This window comes from Cricetulus griseus, chromosome 4, assembly GCF_003668045.3.
Source record: "Cricetulus griseus strain 17A/GY chromosome 4, alternate assembly CriGri-PICRH-1.0, whole genome shotgun sequence".
Taxonomy (NCBI): domain Eukaryota; kingdom Metazoa; phylum Chordata; class Mammalia; order Rodentia; family Cricetidae; genus Cricetulus; species Cricetulus griseus.
Window position 1 is genome coordinate 227,452,435 of NC_048597.1, and position 25,891 is coordinate 227,478,325.

At 46.9% G+C, this 25,891-nt stretch overlaps 2 protein-coding genes across 4 annotated transcripts in view; both read left to right on the forward strand.

The window, feature by feature from the left end:
* Nucleotides 1-25,891, forward strand: part of Myrip (myosin VIIA and Rab interacting protein) — a 145,235-nt gene that overhangs the window by 42,324 nt on the left and 77,020 nt on the right. For all 3 annotated transcript variants that reach the window (XM_035444644.1, XM_035444643.1, XM_035444645.1), the window contains exon 2: nucleotides 4,809-5,030. In XM_035444644.1, the coding sequence (XP_035300535.1) occupies nucleotides 4,809-5,030 (222 nt within the window). The remainder of the gene's footprint in view (nucleotides 1-4,808; nucleotides 5,031-25,891) is intronic.
* Nucleotides 12,042-12,433, forward strand: LOC107979453 (histone H2A.Z-like). The gene is made up of 2 exons (XM_027415557.1): nucleotides 12,042-12,128; nucleotides 12,236-12,433. The coding sequence occupies exons 1-2, from the start codon at nucleotides 12,042-12,044 to the stop codon at nucleotides 12,431-12,433; spliced, it is 285 nt and encodes a 94-aa protein (XP_027271358.1).

A 25,891-nucleotide genomic window follows, 5' to 3' on the forward strand; every position in this document is an offset into this window, starting at 1 on the left:
GTCCCACTAGGAAGTCAGTGGAAGAGATGGGGAGGTGGTAGGGATGGCCACAAAAAGTCACAGTGAATCAAAGAGCTTGAGATGGAAGTGCAGCACCCTGCTTTGGGCCCCTGTGTCCTTCTGATTTGTAATTCCTGGGTTGTGTGCAGTGCACAGGCATAGAATGTCAGTTAAATAACAAACTCTTCTGTAGGCTTCTCTGTGGCCCTCTCTGTGCACTTAGATTTTTGAAAAGGTGTCTGCAGTGAACAGGGCTGTGGATGATGGACAGCACAGGGCGTGGCAGCCTCCCCGGTGCAGCCTGCTGTCTCCTGGCCACTGACAGGCCCCTCCACAGACACCCCTCCCAGCAGATGAATCAGATGTGACTATGACTTGGTGGCAGTGCAGGACGCGTTAGATGTCAGGGGTGCCGTGCTCTGTGCCCTCAGTGAGGGAGAGGGTAGAGCTCTAGGCATTGCCGTTCTGTCTCCCATCATCTGCAGAGTGGTGGACAACTCCCTCCCTCCTGGAAGATGGAAGGTTTTGTTGTTGTTGCTTTTGCTCCGGGTCAGAGCTACGTCAATAATCCCACAACAGGAGGATAGTCCTCTAGGGCAAAACCTCTATTTCTATAGCTGTCACGTGACACAAGTTTGGACCATCTGGGGGTGGGGGTGGCGGGCATGCCTTGTGCTCAGCCAGGCTCCACAGAAGAACCTGTAGTCTGTGCCTGTTAGTGGGTGAGAAGGGAATAAAATCCTAGAAAAAGTCTGACATGTGCTTCTCTTGTGCAGAAGTAAATAAAAAGAGAAGGAACAGGTGTGATATGAAAACCTCACAGGAGGACCATTGAAAAAGAGTTTTCAGATGGGTGTTGGAGAGCCAACCTCAGCCACCTTCCCCTCCATAACTCCAGAGCCCCCGACCTTGTGTTCGGTGCATACCTGAGCTGACCACTCTGTGGTTGATCCCCCCTTCCAGGCAGTGCCTGCTGCAAATCAGGCTTCACCGCAGCACTGATAGTGGTGAAAGCTGGAGTCTGCCCTCCCTAAGCCCTCTCCCTAGCGTGCTGGCTTCCAGTGGGTTAGCCCCTTCCTGCTTTGCCTCACATGCTCCCTGCTGAGAGACCCCTCCAGCAAACCTTCCAGAATCTGCAGTCCTGCATATCAAGAACCCAAACTCAGGCTTAATTGATTTGCAGAATACTCACAGAGCTCTTTTGACCCTTAAGGCTTGCTTTCTGGGATGCTTCAGCCCATTTAACTTAGTGTTTCTGAGATTTGCTATAAATTAGTCAACTGGAGGTTCTTGCATTATTTACTAATTGTGTAGTTGTGGGTGACTCAGACTGCCTGCTCTGATTCTAAGGATCTAAACGGCATCTTCATTGAGAGGGTATCTCTGTGCTGTCCCCACTATGCGCACATGTGCCTTTCTCCCTTGTAGATTGGTTAGCAGTCTCCCTTCTGCACTAAAAAATGCTAGTAGGATGTAATGTTTAGCAGAAGGAAGGGAAAATATTTCCAGCTTACGTACCTGATAAGGAACTTGTGTTTAGGTACATCAAGATACCTTACAAAACAGCAAACAAGAAAGGCAAATACTCTCCCCATTGGGAAACTGGCAGGAGATTTGAGCCGATGAGGTGCAGACGGCTGACCGTCCATGGAAACTTGCTCAGTATCATTAAGTCATTCATCTTCATTAGTCATTAGAGCCTGGCAAATCAGGGTCATAGTGCCATACAGCGCATGTCCTCTAAGATGATGGCCATTAGGAAAAGGGGGCAGTCATAGTGAGGGTATGGAGACAATGGAGTCTTCCCAGACACCATGGGAGTCGTGGAGATGTTTAGGAAATGTATCTGGTAGTTCTCCAAGTACAGTTACCAATCATATGGCTCAATTGTTCCCTTCCTATAACTGACATGTGCCACAGAGAGCTTGAATATAAATGTTTGTGGCCAGCGTTAGCCATAACAGCCAAAAGTAGACATAATTTAACACCTGTCAGCTGGTGATCAGATGAGGAAGACATGGCGCATACAGACATGAGGTGTCGTTCAACAGTGAAGAGACTCGGAGAGCACTGTGGGAGAGGGGGCAGAAAGAGTGTGAGAGCAGGAGGGGGGAAGAGAGCTGTGGACTGCTGGCCTCCAGACATGAACAACTGTTATACACATTAACTCATACGTGCTGTGGTTACCCACACCAGACCTCCACAAGATTAAGAGAATTACCTTACACCACACACACACACACACACACACACACACACACACACACACTCATGTGCACACACCTTACACACAGACACTCACACAGAGACACACACACACACACACACTCATGTGCACACACCTTACACACAGACACTCACACAGAGACACACACCCTACACACACATAAACACACACATTCACACACTCACACAGACACACACACAGACACATGCAGACACACCCTATACACACTCACACATACATACCTTACTCACATACATACACACACTCACATACACAGACACATACATATACACATATACACACATACACACCTTACGCAACACTCACACTCCCATACACAGACAGACATACACACACTCACACACACACAGACACACACCCTACACACACACAAACACACACACACAGACACCCCTAAGGAGCCAATGGCAATTAATGGATATTGAGACCACCCGGTCTACAAAGTGAGTTCCAGAACAGCCAAGGTTATGCAGAGACACCCTGTCTTGGAAGACAAACACATACATAAAATAATGAATAAGATCTACTAAAAATGAAGTTTAACACCAAAGAGAACTTAGTACAGTGACGTGCTGCATGCTTTGATCAGGCATGGGCCTCAGGTTCGTGGTTGGTTGGAGTGACTGAGAAATTCCCACGGCTTGGTTACCTCATCGTTCTGCTGACTTGAGACCCACCACACGGTGCAGTAGCAGGGTTGTGTAATTACAATAGTAGCTGAAAACAACAACAACAACAACAAAAACAAAAACAAAAAACAAACTTCTATCCCTGCTTAGCAGCCCCCAATTTTATAGCAGGGGAAGCACCCCTACTTGCCAGTTCAGAGTCGTGGGGCTATCGTCGGTGTCTACCCATGTCACTCTGCATGTCTGGGGCCATTCCTCCTTTTAGGGCTCCTCCTATCCCTTTTGCTGACAAGCTGTAGGGTTTCACCTTAGTGTAGCTGCCTGCATGCCCGTGTGACCGGGAGCTCTTTGATGGAAGTGGTTGGTCTTTCGTCCAGATCCGAGTCACTGCGTCTCGGATCTGCTGGAGCACCCTTAACGACCCTTCAGACCTTACCAGGCCTTTCAGACCGATGGCTGCTCAGGTCTCCAGGGGTGTGAAGTGGAGCCAGGCCAGCATCAGACTCTCAGCAGGGCTGTTGTGAGGATTAATGCTTTAGCAGAAACAATCTCCTGCCCCTCCAAAAAGACATTAATGAAGTGAAAGTTTTTATTCTGCCAGGATGCTTATTTTTAGTGCTAATTTGTGCCGCCAGGTAGCATCTGAAGTACAAGTGCTTGGGTTTTCACTGATGCCCAGGGTTTTACCCAATTAATCTGCTGTTCAGAGTTCCTCTGTGCATGTCAGGTCAAGGATTGTTGTCTTGGAGGCAGCTAAGATGGGTCAGTGGGGGAGGGGCCTGCTATGCAGGAATGAGGATAGAATTCAGATTTCCAGAGCCAACATTAAACTTGGATGAGGTGGTGAGTGTCCCTAGCCCCAGTGCTGGGCAGGCAGAGACAGGAGGGTGCCCAGAGCTCATTGGCTAGCCAGTTTAGCCGGGGAGCTCCAGCCCCAGTAAGAGACCCTGTCTCAAAAACTACATGGAGAAAAGTGATGGAATAAGATACCAATGTGTTTTTAAAAATATTTTTATTAATTTTTGAGAGATTTATGTAATATAGTTTGATCATATTCATCCCAGCTGCGCCTTTTAACTCTTCCCAGGCCCACACCAACATCCCCAACCCTACCTCCAATTTCATATGCTTTTAAAAATATATAATAATTCACCAGCCCCAGCTGTGTGCCTATCTGCTTCTGGGCGTGGGGCCATCCACTGGGGTGTGGTTAACCTAATGGGCCACACCCTTAAAGAAACTGATTCCCCTCCATAGAAGCAGTCAGCTCTCCATAGCTCTTCGGTTGGGCGTAGGAACTCAGGAGCCCCTTCCCACTCTCTGCTGGGCTGCCGGCCGCCTTGATGTCACACGGGCCACCACAGCCGCTGTGAGTGCCTCAGAGCGATGCTCCTGCCATGTTCAGAGACACGTTTGTCTCTGGTCCACCCTGATCTCTGGTTCTTAAAATCTTTCTTTCACCTCTTCCGTGGCTGCCTCTGAGTCTTGGGGAGAGAGACCACTCAAGGTTGGCCTCTGGGTTCCACATGCAAATTCACACACACACACACACACACACACACACACACACACACACACACACACACACACACACACACACACACGATCTCTCTGGTTTTGTTTATCTATTGCAATGGTCTTCAGCTGATGGGTTGAGACCCTTTGGGGCACATATCAGATATTTACATTATGATTCACAAGAGTAGCAAAATTACAGTTATGAAGTAGCAATGAAATAATTTTATGGCTGGGGGCCAGCACAACATGAGTAACTGTGTTAAAAGGTCGCAGCATTAGAAAGATTGAGAACTGCTGTTCTGTAAGACTCTACGCTGGCCGGGCGCATGCAGGGGACAGGCCCGGTGTTCTCGGCTGACGCCCCACCCTGGTGTTTTTCTCTGCCTCACCCTTTTCCCCTTTCTGGTCTGCAGTGAGATGAAGCAGAGGCTGGCCGAGGAGAACAGCAAGTGCAGCATCCTCTCGAAACACCAGAAGTTCGTGGAACGCTGTTGCATGAGGTGCTGCTCGCCCTTCACCTTCCTGGTCAACGCCAGGCGCCGCTGCGGGGAATGCAAGTTCAGCGTCTGCAAGAGCTGTTGCTCCTACCAGAAGCGCGAGAAGCTGTGGGTTTGCTGCGTCTGCCAGCAAGCCAGGTGAGTGGCTGTGCACTTGGAGGGCCGGGCTGATGGCAGCACCACATCCTCCCGCTGGGCAGGACCAGTGTTGACCCACAGGTGTGTCCAGACCACTGATGCGAGCCGAGGACTGTCTGAGAGGAGCCACGGGAGAGCACAAAGGAGGCTGTTGAAATGAAACATATAGCCTCTCCCATGCTCCACCCACCCTTTTAAAATTCCTCCCGGGGTCTTTCATTCTTTCCTACGTATCCTGGGTTCGTGGTAATTGCACTGTACGTTGGAAACATGAATGAACGGGCTCCTAATGAGGACATGAAAGAACACATCCGTGTTAGCCTCCACGTATGCTGCCACAGGCAGGCCCCAGTCAAGTTTTCCATCCACTGTGGGGACACTGAGCATGGGATACCAAGCAATGGGTTTGGAGGAAGCCTCACAGAGGCCGAGAAATGAATACAGAATTGTCAAGGGTAAAACGTAGTCGGTGTGTGCAAGGCTGGGATGGGACGCTGCCGCAGCATGAATAGAGTGACAACTTTGCGATTCATAGTCTCCCTGGGATGCGTTGAGTATCTGGGAACTGATGAGTTTGATAGTTGCTTTATAAATCTCCTCATTCTAGTGTCTGTGCAGTTCACTGCCATCCCGGCTGCTCAGTAGCCCTGTGTGGCATGACTGAAGCAGGCTGGCTGTGCCTGAGCACACAGAAAGCTGGCCTCCTGTCTTGCCTTTCTTCATCATCTCTCCTCTCTCTGCTGTCTTGCTTAGATTTTGTTTTTAAAGATTTATTTATTTATTTATAATGTTTACAGCATTCTGTCTGCATATATGCCTGCAGGCAAGAAGAGGGCACCAGATCTCATTACAGATGGTTGTGAGCCACCATGTGGTTGTTGGGAATTGAACTTGGGACTTCTGGAAGAGCAGCCAGTGCTCTTAACCTCTGAGCCATCTCTCCAGCCCCTTGCTTAGATTCTTCAACACACAAAGTCCTACCATTTTCCTAGAAAGCTAGTTCATGGGGATAGTGGCTGAGTGGGTGAGTGGGGTCTCCAAGAAAGTGGGTCTTCACTGTAAAGAGCCAAACAGCTCAGAGATGCCAGCAACAGTGGGAAAGTGGTTTGTTCATCAGCCAGTGTGCAGGCTTGGGTGCTCCAGGCCCTACACCAGTGTCCAGGCTTGGGTGCTCCAGGCCCTACACCAGTGCCCAGGCTTGGGTGCTCCAGGCCCTGTGCTTTGCATAGCTTGGACCTGTCTCTTTTCCACATGGAGGCTCAGTAGACAGGGAGAGGCCTAAGACAAAGGGAAGACCCATCGTAGCTGGCTGTTGTGAGCCTGTGTCAGAAATGTAGACAAACATGTTTTTTTACACAATGTCAGGGTGTGTTGGCAAATTCAAGGGTGTGGCAGCTTCACCAACAATGAGTTACCAAATATCTGTGCCTTGCTTGATGACCTCAGATGAACATGGTTTCTTTTATTCCAATCTTAATTACTCTTATTCACTCTCAGATCACACACTACCCACACCACACTGTGAATCCATCATCTTTCTGTCTGTGTGTCTTTCTGTCTATCATTCTATCTATTGATGTATACGTAGCTTACAAAATGGCTGCAAAGGGTTAAAGAGGCAAGAAGCCTCAAAAAGATCTGGAGAACTATGAGGTTGCAAGAGCATCTCAGGGAGGTGAGAGGGCCAAGCACTCGGAGATCTCTGGAGATGTTTTGGCAGCTGCTATAGGCTGAAGGGTCATAGCTGAGCTGGAGGCATGAGGTGAAGCAAAAGACAGGACCAGGGCCTGATGAATAAGCAGACGGACAGAGGGACAGCAGGTCCAGACAGGTGATCAGGAGGACAGGCAGCTGCCACAACAAAAGGAACAGAGCTGAGCTGAGGCCTCAGAGCATCCGAGAGTCCTCCACCCATCGTCCTTGATGCACATGCTAAGTGGCCAGGTGACTGGCAGCAGGGGCTGTCACCATCTCGTTGTTGGATGTCCACTGCTTTGCAGGTTCAGGTGAGGGAGTTAGACTCTTCAAATGTGTCTACTGAGTTCTTGGGCCTCGTTTTCCAGGTATGGCTATAATACACCCATGTGTTCCTGAGGCACACTTGGTGTTCCAAGGCAGTCAGTCACTTACCAGTCAGTGGTGGATGGGCGGCCCCTGTCAGATGGTACCCATCCCAAGTGCAATCATTCTCTATCCTTAAACAGCACCAAAGCTTCTTGTAAAATGGAGTCTGTCCAAGCAAGGCACAGGCTGAAAGCCACTGTTTTACACAACACAGAGTAACTCAGGGCAGGGAACAGCCTGGTGAAGCAACTGTGCTTGGGACTGATAGGTGGGTCTGGCCCAGTCTCATGCTCCTTAGTGAGCTAAGAGTGGTGCGTGTCAGGGTGGAGGGTGGCTCAACAGTTAGAGCACTGGCTGCTCTTCCAGAGGACCCGGCTTCAGTTTCCAGCCGGTGGTGCTCAGCACTGGGAATGGCACTCAGCACACAGTGGGATGGTCCTCCATCCTGAGGTTGGTGCTCTGCAATGAAATGGTCCTCCATCCTGAGTTGGTGCTCTGCACTGAGGATGGTCCTCCATCCTGAGTTGGTGCTCTGCACTGGGATGGTCCTCCACCCTGAGTTGGTGCTCTACACTGGATGGTCCTCCATCCTGAGTTGGTGCTCTGCACTGGGATGGTCCTCCATCCTGAGTTGGTGCTCTGCACTGGGATGGTCCTCCACCCCGAGTTGGTGCTCTGCACTGGATGGTCCTCCACCCTGAGTTGATGCTCTGCACTGGATGGTCCTCCATCCTGAGTTGATGCTCTGCACTGAGGATGGTCCTCCATCCTGAGGTGGGTGCTCTGCACTGAGGATGGTCCTCCACCCTGAGTTGGTGCTCTGCACCAGAAGCGATCCCCCCTGCACTCGGGATGGTGCTGCACACACACTGAGTGTGACTCTCTGCTCTGGAAACTCACACGAATCCTAGTTTTGTCCTCTGCTGAAAACACCTCCAGGAGGAAGAGCCTGGGCTCAGTGGTCCCTCTTCTGTAAGATAAGTCTATTAGCTGTGCATGAACTCAATCAGGATTTGAACCCTGAGTTAACTACTCGTGTACTGTGTGATTCTAGGCAGGCTACTCCATCTTTCAGAGTTTGGGGAAAACAATACTCACTCAGCTGTAACAGAAAAGGGGCAATGTAAACTTCTTAGCTCTGCCTTGGCTGTAATTACTTGCCACTGTTAATTCTCTTGCTGTCTTTCTGGGGTCTCAAAATAGGTATTTTCCTAATAAAATATTAAGCTAGTGTGATTGCTTCTGAGCAGAAGTCATTTCCTCCATTTGTGGTATTTCTTTATTTAGCACTGTAAAAATAATTTAGTTTTTATAAAAATGTTTACTTCCCAGCGCTGACCTGGGGCAGCTAAGATAAGATGAAGCTGGGGTCACAGATGGAGACTTGGTCTCCAGGGATGGAGGGAATTGGGACTCAAATCGTTGTTGAATAACTTTAATAGTGCATTACTCTGTATTTCAGCATCCCCGGGGGGCCGAGCCGTGTGTAGGAGACAGTAGCCTCCCAACAAAGCTGGTGAAATTATTTGTGTTGTGCCACACTGTGCATTGCAGCTTTCTTCTCCCATAAAATAAGCAGAATTGTCCACCTAAGTTAGTGCTGTGTTGTCCCGCGCGCTGTATGTTCTCGCCGGCAAGAAATACACGCAGGACACTCGGATCCTTCTGCAGAAAAGCTTTAATGCATCTTGAGAGGGGAGAGCATAAGCTTACCAGAGCGGAGACCCTGAACCAAGAATCCCATTCCTTAATAAAGGCTGGCAAGCAGCCGCCTGGGACGTGTTACCCTATGAATGGCTTCAGCTCCTCAGGCCAAATGAGCCACGGGATAGGCAGAGATCAAAGGAATGGAAATTACCCAGCGCCTGTGAAATAATTTACATTTGGTGTCTGCAGGCACCATCATTGTAATGGAGAATGCAGGAACGGCTCCCTACACTGTGTAGCTAATATCTTTTAACTTGGCCGCAGGGGTTGCTGGGTAACCAGTATGGCCAAGTTGGTGAGCTCCGGGTATGTTGAGAGACCATGCCTCAGTGAGTAAGGCAAAGAAGGAAAGAAGGGAGGAAGAAAGGAGGGAGGGAGGGAAGGAAGAAAGGAAAAAAGGAAGGCAGGCAGGAAGGCTGGCTAGAGAAGACACCCATTGTCAGCTTCTGGCCACCACATGCGTGCACACATGTGTGCACAGATGCATGTACACATACACATATGAACACACATGGGCAGAGAAGGTCATGTGTGCACGATGTACCTACATATACACATATGAACACACATGCGCAGAGAAGGTCATCCTTGGCTACGCAGTGGAGTCCAGACCAGATGGGACTGGACACTATCAGATCCTGTCTCTTTACAAAACAAAATAAAATAATGTGGTAAGAGTTTATGACCTCTCACCCAAATGATGGACTAAACTGTCACATCCTGTGGAAGCCCCCCTTCCCCAAGTGCTCCCCTCTCCCAAGGAGCCATCACTTTGTGTTCATTTATTCCTTCATGCTGTTAGTTTAACTGCAACCTTGTTTTGATTTAAAATTCTTAAGCAATACACCCAATAGTTAACCTCTTTGTAAAACTTGCATCATTAACTGGGCGTTGGTGGCACACGCCTTTAACCCCAGCACTTGGGAGGCAGAAGCAGGCGAATCTCTGTGAGTTCGAGGCCAGCCTGGTTTCCAAAGCTACACAGAAAAACCCTGTCTTGAAATTAAAAAACAAACAAACAAACCCGTGCACCATGTTCAGTCTGTCTATCTGTGTGTCTGTCTGTCTATCAATCAATCATCTATCCACCCCCATATATGTATCCACCCCCATATATGTATCTTCTATCTATCACTGTCATTTCCCCCCTTGAATCTGTTCCAGCTTGCCATGTTTAATCTATGTTGATGCATGCGGTTCCTTTATGCAGTGCACAGTGCTCGCCCGTGTTCCCCATGCTCATTGCGTGTCCCATCCTCCTTTGCAGGCAGATTGTCACCTTATGATCAGTTTGGGGCAGCCAACTCTGAGCACGCAGGTCTTAGGTGCTAAAGTTGAGGCCGTTAACCAAGATGACTGTTTTCTCATGGTGATGTGAGGAGACCTTTATTTAGATCGTGCGTCTGGAAGGCAGTGAAGTCAGGCATTAGCTGGAATTTCAAAGTGGCTTTTGTGGAGAGGAGCCTCCTGGCAGCTGGCATTAGATGTGTAAGATGAGAAAAATGTCCCTTGTGGGTTTTAGGTAAATGGGGGTTGGAAGTTAACAGAGGAAAACTTATCCGTCCTGACTGAGACGCCGCTTGCATTACTTCATTGTTTGCGTGTTTGTGTTTCTCGGCTTTTGGTGTTATAAACCAGTGCTGATGCGCACACGTATACTGTATACTCTCTTGTACACTCATGTGGCCTGTCCTTTCCAGGACACACAGCTGAGCCTGGCTCTCCTGTTGTACCACACACAAGCACTACCCTGCTGAGCATGGACCAAGTGTGCTCCAAGGGGAAAAGGTTTCAGTCCTCAGACTCTGTAGAAGCGTCTGTGTGTCAAATCCTTGCTAATAATTGATGTTAAAGTGTATTCTTTAAAATATGTATTTATTATGTATAGTGTTCTATCTACACACATGCCTGCACACCAGAAGAAGGCATCAGATCTCATTATAGATGGTTGTGAGCCACCATGTGGTTGCTGGGAATTGAACTCAGGTCCTCTGGAAGAGCAGTCAGTGCTTTAACCTCTGAGCCGTCTCTCCAGCCCTAAAGTGTATTTTTTGTTGGTGTGGGCTGTGTGTACATGTGTTCCTAGGCATGTGGGGCCCACACACATGTGTGTGCATGCGGAAACCAGAGATGGTACCTGGTGTCCTACTCTGTCATTCTCCCCCTTACACATCAAGGTGGGATCTCTCACGCGGACTCTTAGTCTGGCTAACCAGCTTGCTCTGGGGATCCCGTCCCCACCTCTCAGGGGCCACCATCACACCCACACTTACACAGCAAGTGCTTCACCCCTGAGCCACCTCCCCAACCTTAAATTATTTTTAACTTCGCTAAATCTGACAGATGTAAGGCTTTAGTTGCATTTAATTTGCAAAACACAAGTTAGAGTTTGATTTGTTTTTTGTTTTGTACATGGATTTAAACATGGTGTGTGTGTGTGTGTGTGTATGTGTGTGTGTGTGTGTGTGTGTTCTCAGGTATGTATATTTTTCCTTGATCAAGCATGTATTTGTAAACTTCACTCATTTGCTTCTTAGTGACAAGTAGAGTTCTCTTTACATGACTGACATCAGTCTCCAGCTATGGCCTGTCCTTTCCATTTCATGTAGAATAATGACTGTGAACTTCTAAAGTATGACTCCCTCTGTCACCTTGTTCATCTCCCCTTACCCTGGCAATGCTTAAGGACAACAGGAGACATCCACAGTCCACATGCACCTTCTTCTCCTTGGTCTAGCCCAGGTGTCTCATGGTTGCCCAGTGAAGGCTAGACCAACTGTAATGAGAGCTTCTTTGTCCTGCCAGGTCCTGCCACCCTTCTCAGCCCAAATAAACACACAGATGCTATATTAATTATAAAACTGTTGGCCGGTGACTAGGGCTTCTTATTGGCTAGCTCTGTCTTAATTATTAACCCATCTCAATTTATGTATTACCACAAGGCTGTAGCTTGTCCGGTATTGCCCTGGCATGTTGCTACTCCTTTGGCTGCATCACGATTCTGTGTCAGGCTGTCCTGCCTACCTTTCCCAGAATTCTCCTCATCCTAGTCCTGCCTACCTTCCTGACTTGTTGGCCAACAGTGTTTTATTCATCAACCAATAAGAGAAACATATGTACAGAAGGACATTACCGACAGTTTGAATCACTGTACCACAGAGGAGTGGGCACCCGGATCCCACTGTGTGTCTGCCTGGCCTTGTCTCTTCCTTGCTTGTCCAATCTTCAGCACTGTCTGAGATGGCTGACAATAAGGTTGGAAAGGACTCTGGAAAGGCAAAGACAAAGGCAGTTTCCCGTTCGCATCGATCCAGCTTGCAGTTCCCTGTGGGCTGTATTCATGACACCGGAAATCCAGGACAACCAGCCACGGACATGTGGGCACAACCGTCACTGGGTGCAACACAGTCATCTTGGAGTACCTCACTGCAGAGGTACTGGAGTTGTCAGGAAATGCATCAAAAGACTTAAAGTTAAAGCATATTACCCCTCATCGCTTGCAGCTTTCTAGTAGTGGGGATGGAGAATTGGACTCCATGATCAAGGCTACAATCGCTAGTGGTGGTGTCTTTCCACACATCCACAAATCTCTGATTGGGAAGGACAATAGAAGACTGCCTAAGGATGCCTGAATTCCTTATTATCTTAGGACTCTAAATATTCTTAACAGCTGTCCAGTGTCAGTGATTCCAGCGACTGTATCTCTGTGAAAAACACAATTTTGCCTTTTTGTAATTCTATTTGAGCAAGTTAGAGGCTTAATTAGCCCTCCGGCCAACCAAATTTCTGCATTGTCTTAACCATATTTAAGTGTTACTGTGGCTTCAAAGAAGCTATTGATTCTGAAGTAGTGGGTTTTGACTGAATTGACTGTATTTTAATTGTGATGCAGAAGTTATAGTAACAAACATTTGGTTTTGTATAGACATTATTTACCACTCTGGTGGATAAGCTCAATAAAGGTCATATCGAAGGAGAAGAAGGATCCTCATCATCTCTTTTCTGTCTAAATAAAAAGGGTTTTACTTTAACATAGGAAAATATATAACAAAATAGTTATCAAGTAAGAACTATAGTTAACAATATTTGTCCATTAACATTTAGCAAAAGTTAAAGAAAATATTCTATCTTTGTAAGTCTAAAGTCTTATATGTAGCTTATTTTTTATCATAACTAAGGAAAACTATAACCATAACTATCTGTCTTCAACTCCATCAAAGACCACAGAAGGATAATATATAAACTCTAGAATTGACAGAGACATCGCACTGCCTAGACATTCACCCAAAGTTCTTCTGTAATGTTGGGGCATCCATATTCAGCCCATAGGTGTGTCTGGCAGACTTCTCAGTGAAGCAAGAAATTTTAAACTGTCTGCCTACATTGGCAGTTTGTCTGTCTTTTTTCTCTGTGTCCTGCAGAATGTCTGGCAGACTCTTCCATGAAGCAGGAACCCTACAGGACTATTCCATCTTGTTTTGACAAGTCCTGCATGTCCAGTTTATACAGTATACAGTCAAACAGTCTAGGCAAGAGTGCAGTTTCTTGCCCAAATGGCTTGTCTTGCTATATCAAAAGCAAACTCTATAACAAGTTTCTTCGATGCCCATCTTCCTCTCTGAAGTAATTGGTGTTGCCAGGAGCAGTTGTGTCTCACTATCATAAAAACCCTAAACCATTTTAAATGCCATATTTTGAAGGTCTTTGAAAGGTTTGAAGAATATGCATTTCAAACATATCTGTATATCTAGAAAATCTAAATAACCTAACTATAAGTTTTGACTATTATAGGTGACTATATATAGTCTGTATTTAATTATATGTTACATTTTAAAAGATCTGTATAAACACAATACTTAAACAAGAAGAGAAATATACATATCACAAAATTGACCTTAAATTTGTTTAAGTAAATGAAAATCCATAGCAAAGCAAAGTATCCATCCTATTGCCCTTTTTTCTTTAGAAAGAGATTGGTTGTGATCATAAAACATTTATAACCAACCTCATTTAAATGAAAACAAACAGTTATAAACAGTATTTGGGAATTTGGGTGTAGTTATCTCCAAACTGCTTCCTGCTGTTTGGGGGCACTGTCAAAACCATGGGGTTCATGATAAAACACAGAAACCTGGCCAATTCCTGGCTGTAGTGGTCTGCAAGGCTTCATCATCCCAGCTGTGTTGGATGTTGGATCACTCGGGCCAGTGCTTCAGGGGGTCTTGCTTGAACAAACCTTATTGGCCTGGAAGGAATCCACAGCTCTTCATCTTCTGTGGAAACAAAAGCAGAACCTCTTTTCTAAAGTAACCTGTCCTTAGACTTAAACTTTGAAGTCATCGCATTTTCAAAATATATAAGTTGGATTAATTCAGCAGCATTTATAATCAAATGTCTGTTAGCAGTTATTGCTGTTTCCTCAGCAATCAAACAATTCAAAAACAACACAATAACATACTCTGTATCCAGACTCTGTATTTTCCATCTTTATGTGACTTTTCCTTAATACTCTATTTCTTTTACTTTATTTTCTAAGACAGGGCTTCTCTGTGTACTTTTACCTGTCCTGGAACTCACTCTATAAACCAGGCTGGCCTTGAACTCACAGAGATCCACCTGCCTCTGTCTTCCAAGTGCTGGGATTAAAGGTGTGTGCCACTACACCCAGCTACTCTATTCTTTTTCCTTTTTTTTCTCTCCCAAGTCTATGTATATTTGTAAACTCACTATAAACCCTTTAGAGGTTTTACTTCATCTGAATATGTCTTTACTGTATATCTCTACCTTTTTCTACCCACAAGTCTTTTATCTGCTAAACAACATTGCTAAAATTAAAGCAGACGTTTTAGCCGCTGGCTTTCCAACATGGCAGAGGTAGGTTTACCGCCAGCACTGGGAACTGTGCTTACCGCCTTGGTCTATACCTCTATTAATCAGCATTTCTGAAGGCCAGCTGCTTGTACACACCATTCCACTGTTAGCAGGGCCTCTTAAAAGAGCCTTGCAGGTTTTGCCATTTATGCTGAGTCAGGAAGACTCCCTTAAAGGAGCCTCGAGCCTCCACTTGTCTCTAACAAACAGAGACCACCCGAGAAAATGCTGCTACCAAGAAGCCATGCTTGCCTCTGTTCTTTTGTTTTAAAAACCCCTTTTAAGCTTTTTTCAGGTTCTATGTGGAAAATCATGCAACCCATGTTGGCGCCATTTTGTAACTTGAGGTTCTTTGCTGCCAGCCTGGTCCACAGCTGCCTCAATCCCAAATAAACACACAGCCACTATATTAATTATGAAACTGTTGGCCAATGGCTAGGGCTCCTTATTGGCTAGCTCTGTCTTAATTATTAACCCATTTCTATTAATCTAAGTATTTATATGTGGTCTTATCTTATCAGAGAAGGGTCTGGACCTCTAACTCCTTTGGCAGCTCACATGGTGAGTGCTAAGTGTCTCCACAGAGAAGAAAGCAATTTCCTGTTTGTCCCTACTTATATCCTGATTCTGCCCAGCTATGTCACTTCCTGTCTGTCTGTACAGACCTCCAGACCTCTGTGGTTAGGTAGTGGCAAATTTCTGCCCAGCTGCATCACTTCCTGTCTGGCCAATCATCCAATTATTCATTTTATTCATTAACCAATAAGAGAAACATATTGAAAAGAACATTCCCCATCAACCAACTCCTGTCCAAAATTAGTGGGATACAGAGATGATGTCACAGCCCTCCAAGCCTTCTACTCTTCTCATGAGGCTTTCTGGAGAGTGAAGCCTCATGGTCGTCCAAGTGCCCAGAGAGCAGAGGGAGTGGACCGTGTCCTCATGACAGTGTCTAGGGAGTAGAAGCGGCCTCCTCGCTGGAACTGGAGCTCACCTGAGCTAGGCTGGTTAGCAAGCGTCAGGGATCGCAGATGTGAGCCATTGTGTGGCTCTTGGCAGGGTGTAGAGCCTCATGTTCACACACCAGGCACTTGGCTGGCTGAGCCAGCTCCCCAGCTCCTATTTTACATTTCTAAGAATTCTTTTTACTGAAACGATGAGAACAATATTAAAATATTTTAAAATGTCATACAACACAATAACTATATCAACAACATTTTATTTTAAAACAAATATAAAGTCTAGGGTATATATGAAGTTTAGGAGACCAATACAGAACCTTGGGCATCAGAATCTTGACTAGTAATCAACTTGATTTTAATAAAATTCCCATTTTTTTTACATTGTGGTATTCCATCATCAAGATGCCTCTTAAAAACAAAGTGCAACATACTTGCCAGACACCAGGGGAGAATAAGTTATCATTCTAATTGTTCATTTATAGTATGACTTTATGTGAAAGGTGTCTACTGCCAGTTGAGTTCTGTGCTGGTGGCGCTGTGCGCCCTCTCGTTTAACTCTCCGTGGATACTGAGCTCTGGTGGCATCTTTTTCCATCACGATACAGCAAATGGAGAAATGTTCCTGTGCTGAACAGTCTCATCACCCAGGACTGTGGGTAAAGCAGAAATGCTTCCGAGTGCTGGGGCTTGGGAGACTCGAGTATTGGCAGTGACACTGCCTTGGGAGAAGTCAGCCTGATGTTTTGTTCATGTACCATGGCCGACAACCTCCCTACCCAGATTCCACAGGAAGTTAATCTTGAGGAAATGTCAAAAAAAATCTGAGCCACACTGTACAGAGTAAACTGCTTTAATTCCTCAAAATGTTGGTATCATAAAAGTGAGGGCTGAGAGCTGGCTCAGGAGATAGACTCTTGCTGTGCAGGCCTTAAGGTCTGAGTTCAAATCCCTAGCATACACATAAAAAAAAAAATCCAGGCATAATGGTGTGGGTCTGTAACCCTAGAGCTTGAGGAAAAGGGGTGCAAGTGTTGACAGAAGTTTCTGTTCCTCCTGGTCCCGCAGCCGTTCAGTCCCAAATAAACACACAGAGGCTTATATTAATTATAAACTGTTTGGCCAATGGCTTGGGCTTCTTATTGTCTAGCTCTCTCTTAATTATTCACCCATTTCTATTAATCTGTGTATCTCCACGTGGTCTTGGCTTACTGGAGAATGCCTGAGTCTCTTGTTTTCTCCACAGCTACGTGGCATCTCTCTGACTCCACCTATTACCTTTCTGTATCTCTGTTTGCATTTCCTGCCTAGATAAATCCTGCCTGTCCATTGGCCAAAACAGTTTTATGCATCAACCAATAAGAGAAACATATGTCCACAGCATACAGAAGGACATCCCCATCATGCAGGGATAAAACAGATGGGCCCCTGGGCTTCAGGGCAGCTAGTCCTGCAGTGAACTCCAGGCTCAGCAGAAGATTAGAGCCCTCAGTAGCGATCCACACAGTGCTCTTCACCACATTTGCTTAAGATTATTAACTTTTATGCCCACGCCTCTGTAATATCCATGGTGTTGTAGCACCTGTGAGGTCTGCCATAATACTGTAGAGCAACCCATTTCCATGATTCCACATGTTTCTTTTACATTTTGTTTGCACCTGCAGCTGCTCCGTGCACCTGCAGCAGCTGCTCCGTGCACCTGCAGCAGCTGCTCCGTGCACCTGCAGCAGCTGCTCCGTGCACCTGCAGATGCTCCCCTGTTCACCTGCATCTTCTCATGCAGGTGTCCTTTGGTCTCTGACTATTATCTGAAGGACTCTAGGCTAAAATTTCAACTTGAGCCTGTCCCCTTTTATTTTTTCGGTAAAGTTACATTTTCTGGCAGAACAACATGAGCTTATTCTGCCCCCAGCAGAGCGTCACCTTCCTCACCAGCTGACCAATGTCCAGCCCTCTTGTTTGAAACCTTCTTAGAGTATTTTTAAGGCACAGAAGGAGGTGTTATGGAGCCTGAAGAAATGGTTCAATCTCGACATGATCCCTAAGACCACATTAAAAACAAGAAGTCAGAGCCGGGCGTTGGTAGCGCACACCTTTAATCCCAGCACTCGGGAAGCAGAGGCAGGTGGATCTCTGTGAGTTCGAGGCCAGCCTGGTCTCCAGAGCAAGTGCCAGGATAGGCTCCAAAACTACACAGAGAAACCCTGTCTCGAAAAACCAAAAAAAAAAAACAAAAAACAAACAAAAAAAAAAAACCAAAACAAGAAGTCAGACATAGTGACGCACACAGTCATGATTCCAGTACTGGGGTGACAGAGACAGAGGATACCCAGGACTCACTGACCAGTCAACCTGGCCTACTGTGTCCGAGAAACCCTGTCATAGTACAAGTGGATGGCAATTGAGGAAGGTCAGATATGTTGACCTCTGTCCTCCACCCCCAACACACACAGAGAAAAGGAATGTTTTGTTTTAGGATAGTTAAATATTTTGAGGCTGTTATATGTCTTCCTCTGGTTTCCTTAAAGGTTCCTGTTAGCCTTTTGAGATCATTGGACATGTGGTGTGTGAAGCTGAGACTGGAATTATTATGGAGGACACATTGTATACGGCGTTCTCCCAGCAAAGACTGTTTAGCCTTGAAAGCCAGATAACAACTGTGTACAGAATACTGTGTCCCTGTCCTTTGCCTGCCCACCCCCTTAGAGGGACACTCGAGGGAATCAAACACTCACTGGAGGTGAGCAGGAGAAGAAAGTGCTCCTGCCCGGCCCCCTCGGGTGATGATTCACTGAGAAACCTGTGTCCTGGTTGTCATTTTAAATCCACTGGCTCTTCATTAATGTTTTAGCCTGTGGTTTGTAACGGATCCGTGGAGAGCACCGCCGAGCTTGTACTAACAATAGCAGGACAGGGTGTTTGTTTCCACTGGTGCTGTCTGGAAGGCGTTGCACCCTGTGGATGCTGCTGTTAAAAATGCTGCTGTCAGTGTCTGCCACAGCCATGCGTAGCCCTGTCTTTACCCACCAATTATTTTAAAACACAAATCACGACAGAATGCACCTCCATACCAGCCTCGCCGTTCTGTCCAAATACATCATGGTATAGTCTTCTCTTTCTAAAACAAGGAATATCCTGGTGGCCGGTACCCACAAGAGCCAACAGTTGGAGTCTGAGAAGTGGTTGGGATAATACGACTCCTTTGCAACAGCAAAGGCCATTGCACGTTTTAGGGATACTCGTGTGTGTCTCTTCTTGGCCAACCCTGCTAAATACATCTTCATATACTCCCTAAAACTGCAGTGAGTGTGCACAGGGCAGAACTTACCTTTTTAGCCTTTATTAAATGTGGCTCAGTGGTGGCAAGTGCATTCAGAGAACAATCAGATGTCACCTCCATCTGCAGAGGCCACCACCACCCCAGGCTGCACTTGGCCCAGGTTAGACAGTCGCTGCATGCCCCCTTTGCCCAGCCACTGGCCGCCACCACTCTGCGCTCTCTCTCGCTCTCTCTCTCTCTCTCTCTCTCTCTCTCTCTCTCTCTCTGTGTGTGTGTGTGTGTGTGTGTGTGTGTGTGTGTGTGTGTACACGAGCGCAGGTACACATTCATGAGTTCTGACAACTTTAAGTACCTTTCAGACATGGAATTATGCTTTTTTTAAAAGCCCCATTGCTGTTTAACTTACAGTTTTACAAGCAGCCCATCATTAAGATACAGAAAAACAAGCCAACTCACTCCAATCTGAGCAGTATGATTGCGTAAAAGGGAACCCTTGAGTGTTTTAGGTGAGAGCATAAATGGGCACAGCCTTATGTGGAGGAGGAGAGAAGGAGGGACAGAGACAGACAGACAGTCAGGACCTTAGAGACATGGGTGTGTTCGCTACCAGTCAGAGTTCAGAGAGGAGGTTCAGTATACACCTCAAATTCCCGTGTCATTGGGAATGCTAGCTCACCTAAGATAGCAAAGAATTCCCCAGAATGGACTGGCTAAAAGAATATCCAAGTGTCCCTCTCTCCCAGGCGCCATCAGCTGCAAGCATCCAGTTGGCCGGTGGTTCAGCTCCATGCAGCCCCCTTGCCATTCCCTAGGGTCACTGACTCTCAGAATGGCTGTGTGTCAGAACCCTGCCAGAAGCTTTTAAAACATCACATTGCCTGGCCCAGCTCACCAGGTAGGGAGCCACTGAGGTGGGTCTATGGGTCAGAAATCGCTCTAGGAGACGACCATGCAGCCAGGTGTCCTGGGCCTTGTCACCTGATGACTGATGGCTGGCTGTGTGTACGCTCAGCCTCCAGAAGGGGAGGAAGCCCACAGGCACACACGCTCTGCTGAAGACAGGGATGCAGGGGTGGTGGCCACAGCGCTGAACTCTTCAGCTGAGGAGGCTGAGGGTGAGCAAGCTGGTCCCAAGACCAGCCATGTAAAAGAAGGCTGGCTCCCTCCCTCCAAAAATATTTAAAATAACAAGGATTACCTACGTGGTAGGATTATGCTATTTTTCTTTATGCTGTTCAGAAATCCTAATGTTACTGTAAAACTATAAACAAGGAAATATATAGTTGTTGGGTTGTTTTTGTTTTTGCTTTAATCTTGCCTTATAAGGGGATGGAGACTCAGAGAGTAAAAGCTCTGGCTTCTCTTGCAGAGGACCTGGGTTTCATCCCCAGCGTCCACTGGGTGGCTCACAACTACCTGTAACCCCAGTTCCGGGGAATATGACGCCATCTTCTGGCCTCTGTGGGTACTGCAGGCCCATGGTGCACAGTCCACCACAGACAGCCACACTCTTGTGCAGCTCTGTCCTGCCATCTTTCCTTCCAGTCTCTTGAGATCACTGTTTAAAAACTTCTTCCTGTGAGGCCTGACTTCTTTGAGTTGTTCCAGGTGATGCTGTGGGCTCTACAGACTCCTCCATCACCGAGCCCTCAGGCCCACCGTGTTGAATCGAATCCATAAAATGAAGTTTAAAAACGTTTATCTTTATTATGAAACAGTGCTTAGTTTATAAGAATGAAACTGCATCGTTACCACGCAGTGTCATGCTTCAAGGCGGCAGCGTCCCGTGACACGCAAACTGGGGGCCATCTTAGTCACTTTCCTTGTTCTCTGACTGACAAAGGCAACTCAGAGGTTTCTTTTTGGTTCTCAGTTTGAGGGTGCAGTCCATAATGGCAGGGAGAGCACGGTGACAGGAGCGGAGAGACAGCTGGTCACACTGCACCCAGCGGGAAGCAGAGAGATTAACGCTGGGGCCAAACTTCTTTTCTCTTTTTTATTCAGTGCCAGATCCCAGCCAATGGGGTTGTGCCCCCCACATGCGGGACCTGTCTTTCCGTCTTAGTTAGCAGTCTAGAAACTCCCACTCAGCTATGCCCAGAGGTAGTTTCCAGGGTGATTCTAACAAAGCTGATGATAACCGGTAGCCATCACAGCATGGGGCCAGACACACGTGGAGCTGGTACCTCATTAGCTAACCAAGCCTCAGCACTGTGGTGTCAGGAGTGGGTGTGTTAGCTCTGTCCACCTTCATTTATTACCTGTCCTAGTATCACGCTTTCTCTATTAGAGGGTGAAGCAAACCCATGTGGTGATTGGCCATGACATCCAAAATGTTGCTTGATCAGTTTTCATCGTTGTCTACCCCAAGCACAATAGAATTTTAGATCTTCTTCATCTCAGAGGGACAGGCCTCCCATGGGTCCTCAGCTGCTGGTGACCCCCACAACTCCCACGTTAGTGCTTGCAAAGCTGCTAACCACACTGCACCAGGCAGCTTATCCTGCCCAGGGCTGCCTTGTGCCCTGGAGAGCAAAGCCTGGCTTTAAGAGATGCCCAGGCTGATCTGAAGGAGACATACCAGGGTTGGGGCTTCATCCATCACGCTGTGATCTGCATTCCCCAGGAAGGTGAGACATACTCGGAGATCTCAGAACTTCCCCTCTGTACCCCTGCTCAGTTCTTCATGCTCAATGTCATTTTCATGCCCCATGACCTCGAGCCCTGCAGTGGATTTCATGTCCCATGGATCTCTAGCCCTGGAGTAGAAGTCAAGCAATGTAAGCCAATTTAGGAGAGGGGGCGGCAAGTTTCCTCAACGTAATGGTGAATCTTTAACACAGGAAGAAGAGCAGAACAGACTGAACTCTTCCCTTGCGTGTTCCTCAATAGAGATGGTGCGGATTTGAAATGCTCTGTGTAGCATTTGACTGCATAGGCGATCACCTTGCTCTCACTCAAGCCTTCTATGACACTTTTGACAGTAAAAGCAATTCCTTTAGTTATGCTGCCACCAACAGATTTGAGGCAGGAAATTGGGCCACAGAACGTTAAAGGCTCTGCCTCTGGCCTGGTTCCCTTCCTAGAACATCAGGTGTATTTAGCATGGAGAACAGGTTGCTCCAACTCCTTTGTGTCTCGGATATTCGTTTCCTGCTTGAGTGGTGTAGAAGTGTGGGCTCTTTCTGTGTCCGCTGTTGCCCGTCCCCAGGTCTGTTTGTTGAGCTTTGTGACATATCACATCTATGTCAAGTTACATCTATATGGGACTTACTGAAAGATCAGGGAGTAAGTTATGTTCTCCGCTTCTGCTCATCTCCTTCAAAATTGCTTTGATCGGTTCCAAGGCTCTGCATTTCCAATTTCCAGGTAAATTTTAGCTTATCTTCTTGTACAAAACCAGCCAGTTTTGGGGGGTAAATCTGCAGATCAGTGTGGGGGGCATACATCTCAATACCCTCTGTTGTGGAACTCACCGGAACCCTGGACTCATGGCTCCTGGGTGCACGGGGTATGCAGGGACAGACGGAGCACCCGGAGATGAGCTGTTCGCTGTAGGTGTCGCTTACACACAGATACTTTATTAGGTGAGAAAAGGGATGGGGTGGGGTGCTCAATTAATCAGAGCACTCGCTAGCCAAGTGTGAGGGTTTGAGTTTAAATCCGAAGCACCCCTGTAAAACCTGGGTGTGGCCGTGCCTGCCTGTAACCCCCATGCTGTCTGTTACAGATACGGGGGAGTTGTTGGACCTGCTGGCTGACAACCTCGCTCCAGATTCAGTGAGAGAACCTGTCTCAAGGGAAGAAGGCAGAGAGTGACAACGGGACACTCATCCACCTTCTCTGCTATCCACATGCATGGGGGGGGGGGCGCTGCCCATACACATATGTGTGCTCACACTCCATATACACACACCATACTCACATACACAAACTTTTTATGAGAAAAGAAAAACAAATGCAGGCTTAGGGAGAGAAGAATCGGCAATAGAACGACGGGGAGATTTTGATCAAAGGGTGTGAACTTTCAGTTGTGAGGTAAATTGTGAAATCTGACATGCAGTTTGGTGAGCCCATCAATAACATGATATTTTATACTTAGACGTTGTTTAGTATATCATAAGCATTGCCACACAGAAACACCCAAAATGTAAAAAGGAAAGAAAGGTAACTATGTAAGATGCAGAATGTGTGTGAGGGTCATTATATATATATATAGCTTTATTTATCAGTTATCAATAAAGCTGAGAAGAGGAGAACAGATACTAAAAATTCAGGTCTTTCTCAAAAAGACTCATAGAACCTTAATTTAGAACAGGGCACTAGAGCTAGAGAGATGGTTCCGTTTTTAAGAACATGTACTGCTCTTACAGAGGGCCTGAGTTCCAGTTCCCAGCTCCCTCTTCTGGCCTCTGCAGGAACTGCACTCACAGGAACAGATACACATACAGATACACAGGTATACGCATAAATAAAAATAAAATGAATTAAAAAAAAGAACTTGGGTCTACAGAAAAAGTTCCATAGTTATAAAGAGCACTTACTGCTCTTCTAAAGAACCTGAGTTTGATTCCCAGCACTCACATTGGGTGGCTTATAACTGCCTGTGTTTCCAGGGGATTCAGCACCCTCTTCTGACCCGTGAGGGTTTCTGCATACAATGATGTACTTAGTGTGCACTCCGGCACATGTACATACACATTAAATAAGAATAGAATTTTTTAAAGAGCTTGGGAACCAAGGTTTGCCTCCCCGGCATCTGAGGGAACTAACCAGTATCCGACCTGCCTCGTGTTTGGATGGCAGCCTTTAAACATGTAAACCTTGGGGCTTCCTCGCAGCTTAGGAAGTGATGGGCAGAGCACAGGCTATCTCTCACTTAGGTCCTGGAGAAACTTGACCTAATTTGGAGGAGGCAACGCCCAGCATGAGGGCTGTTGAGTTCAGCAGGAACACATATAAAAGGTGACTCCAAGTCAGTTCTGGGCTACACAGAGCTCTCAGAATCAGCACCAGACACATAAAAGGATGCTTTTAAGTTCCTCTGCCTCCCTCTGGGAAGAAGAATAAGAGCCCTCTGTAAGTGGGCTGCTTCTACACGGCAAAAGCTATACTGTCATAGGATGCCCGGCAGGCCTGCCTGGGGTGTGGACTGCTCTCAGAATGACCTTAGAAGCAACAAAGAATCCTTCCCTGGGGTGATTCAGAGACTGCTGCAGAGTACTTAGGAACCTGTGGGTAAGGGAAGAGCGAAGGCTGTGCTTGGTGGGCACAAAAGGGCTAGAGTGGCTGTGCTTGACAACAGGAGACCTGAGGGTGTTGTGTGACACTGTCTTTGGGGAGACGGGAACAAATGTCTACTCGCCCCAGATGGAGAACTGACAACAGACCGAAGTACAGACCTGGGTGAAACCATGAGGACTCTGGAGGTGACTTATAGGAATATTAGTGATGCTTAGTTACAGGAGAGGAAATGACTCAATGGCAGCCGCGTCCCTGGAGCCCATCCCAGCATGGTGACTGCCCACAGATGCTGGTACCCTGGAGCACACTGCACACCACCTGCAGGCAGCTGGCATGTGATGGTGTCTTGCTTGTACGAATAAAGCCTGTTTGAGGGTCAGAGAATGGAGTTTGCCACCAGCTGACCATAGAGGTCTGGAGGTCTGTACAGATAGACAGGAAGTGAGGTAGCTGGCCAGAAACAGGATATAAGCAGGGAGAAACAGGAAACCACTCTCTTGTCTGCTCAGACGCTAAGGAGGTGAGGTGTGCTGTGGTTTGCCCCTTCTCTCTGATCTCTCGGCATTTCCCTCTATATCTGATTCTGGCTTTTTATTATCAAAACCAATTAAGAACTCCATTTACACTGACAGGTTGGAGAGTGCCCTTTCCAGGAGACTTAGCTGGCCTGAGCCTCTTCCAGGCAGCTCTCTCTGCTTCTCCCAGGGGGCTGGGCTTGTGTCAGAGACTCTCAGCATCTTTACTGTTTACTCTTGGAGAGGGAGGGGCCTAGGTAATCTGATCAGTTTCAGGAACTTCCTGGAGCTACTTTGAGTTGTTCACTTCCTGCCTTAACAGCTTCCCTACAGGATGGAATGTTTCATCTCCCCCAGAACACCCTGTTTTTCCATCTCCCTGTAACTCCTGTGTTTTAAAGAGCTTGGTTTTAACACAAGATGTGAGGTTTTCATCTTGTAGGAAACTTACACAAAGAGGATGTGAGAAAATTAACAGATGACTCAATTTATCCTAAACAATTGTTCCAGGGACCACCATTTCCCCAGCATTCTGAGCCTCAGCTTCATTCTTACAGAACTACACCTGGACACCTGCATCTCCAGGGCCCGGTGTCCCTGGGTGCTGTGCCCAAGCTGGAGAGGGGGCTTTCACTTCAGCCTCCACGATGGGCTATCCTCAGACACCTCCACTTTGTGGGCTTGCAAAAATCCCATCTGAACGTCACCACTTTAAGGTTTTCTTCAGTTCTGTGTATGTGTTATGTGTGGTTAGGTAAGGGATATACGGGTGAATTCAGTGCCTCTAATGCCCAGAAGAGTGTATTGGATGCCTTGGAGCTGGAGTTACACATATGTGTGAGCCTCACAATGTAGGTGTTCATTAGACTTGTCAGTGGCTCAAGGAATCGACAGCCTCCACAAACAAGCAAAACCAGGATACGCATCTTCAGGAGTGTTTTTCTGATGTTTTCCAGGAATGTGTTCATTACGATGATGCTCCTGCATATTAGTGCCAAGGGACGAGGCTCTGCCAGGTGTCACTGCTGCATGGTGGCCATAGCAACAGACCATGTGTGAGGAATTGCCTTTGTGTTGTTCAAAGTAATTATCTATAGATTCCTGTTTTCTTCTTCAATGTTACAGACAGGATCTTTGGGTACAGGTGTATGTGAATATGTGAGCACCCGTTAGTCTCTTCCAACTTGGAAAGTTTGAAAACAGCCACGCCCTTGAGGTGTG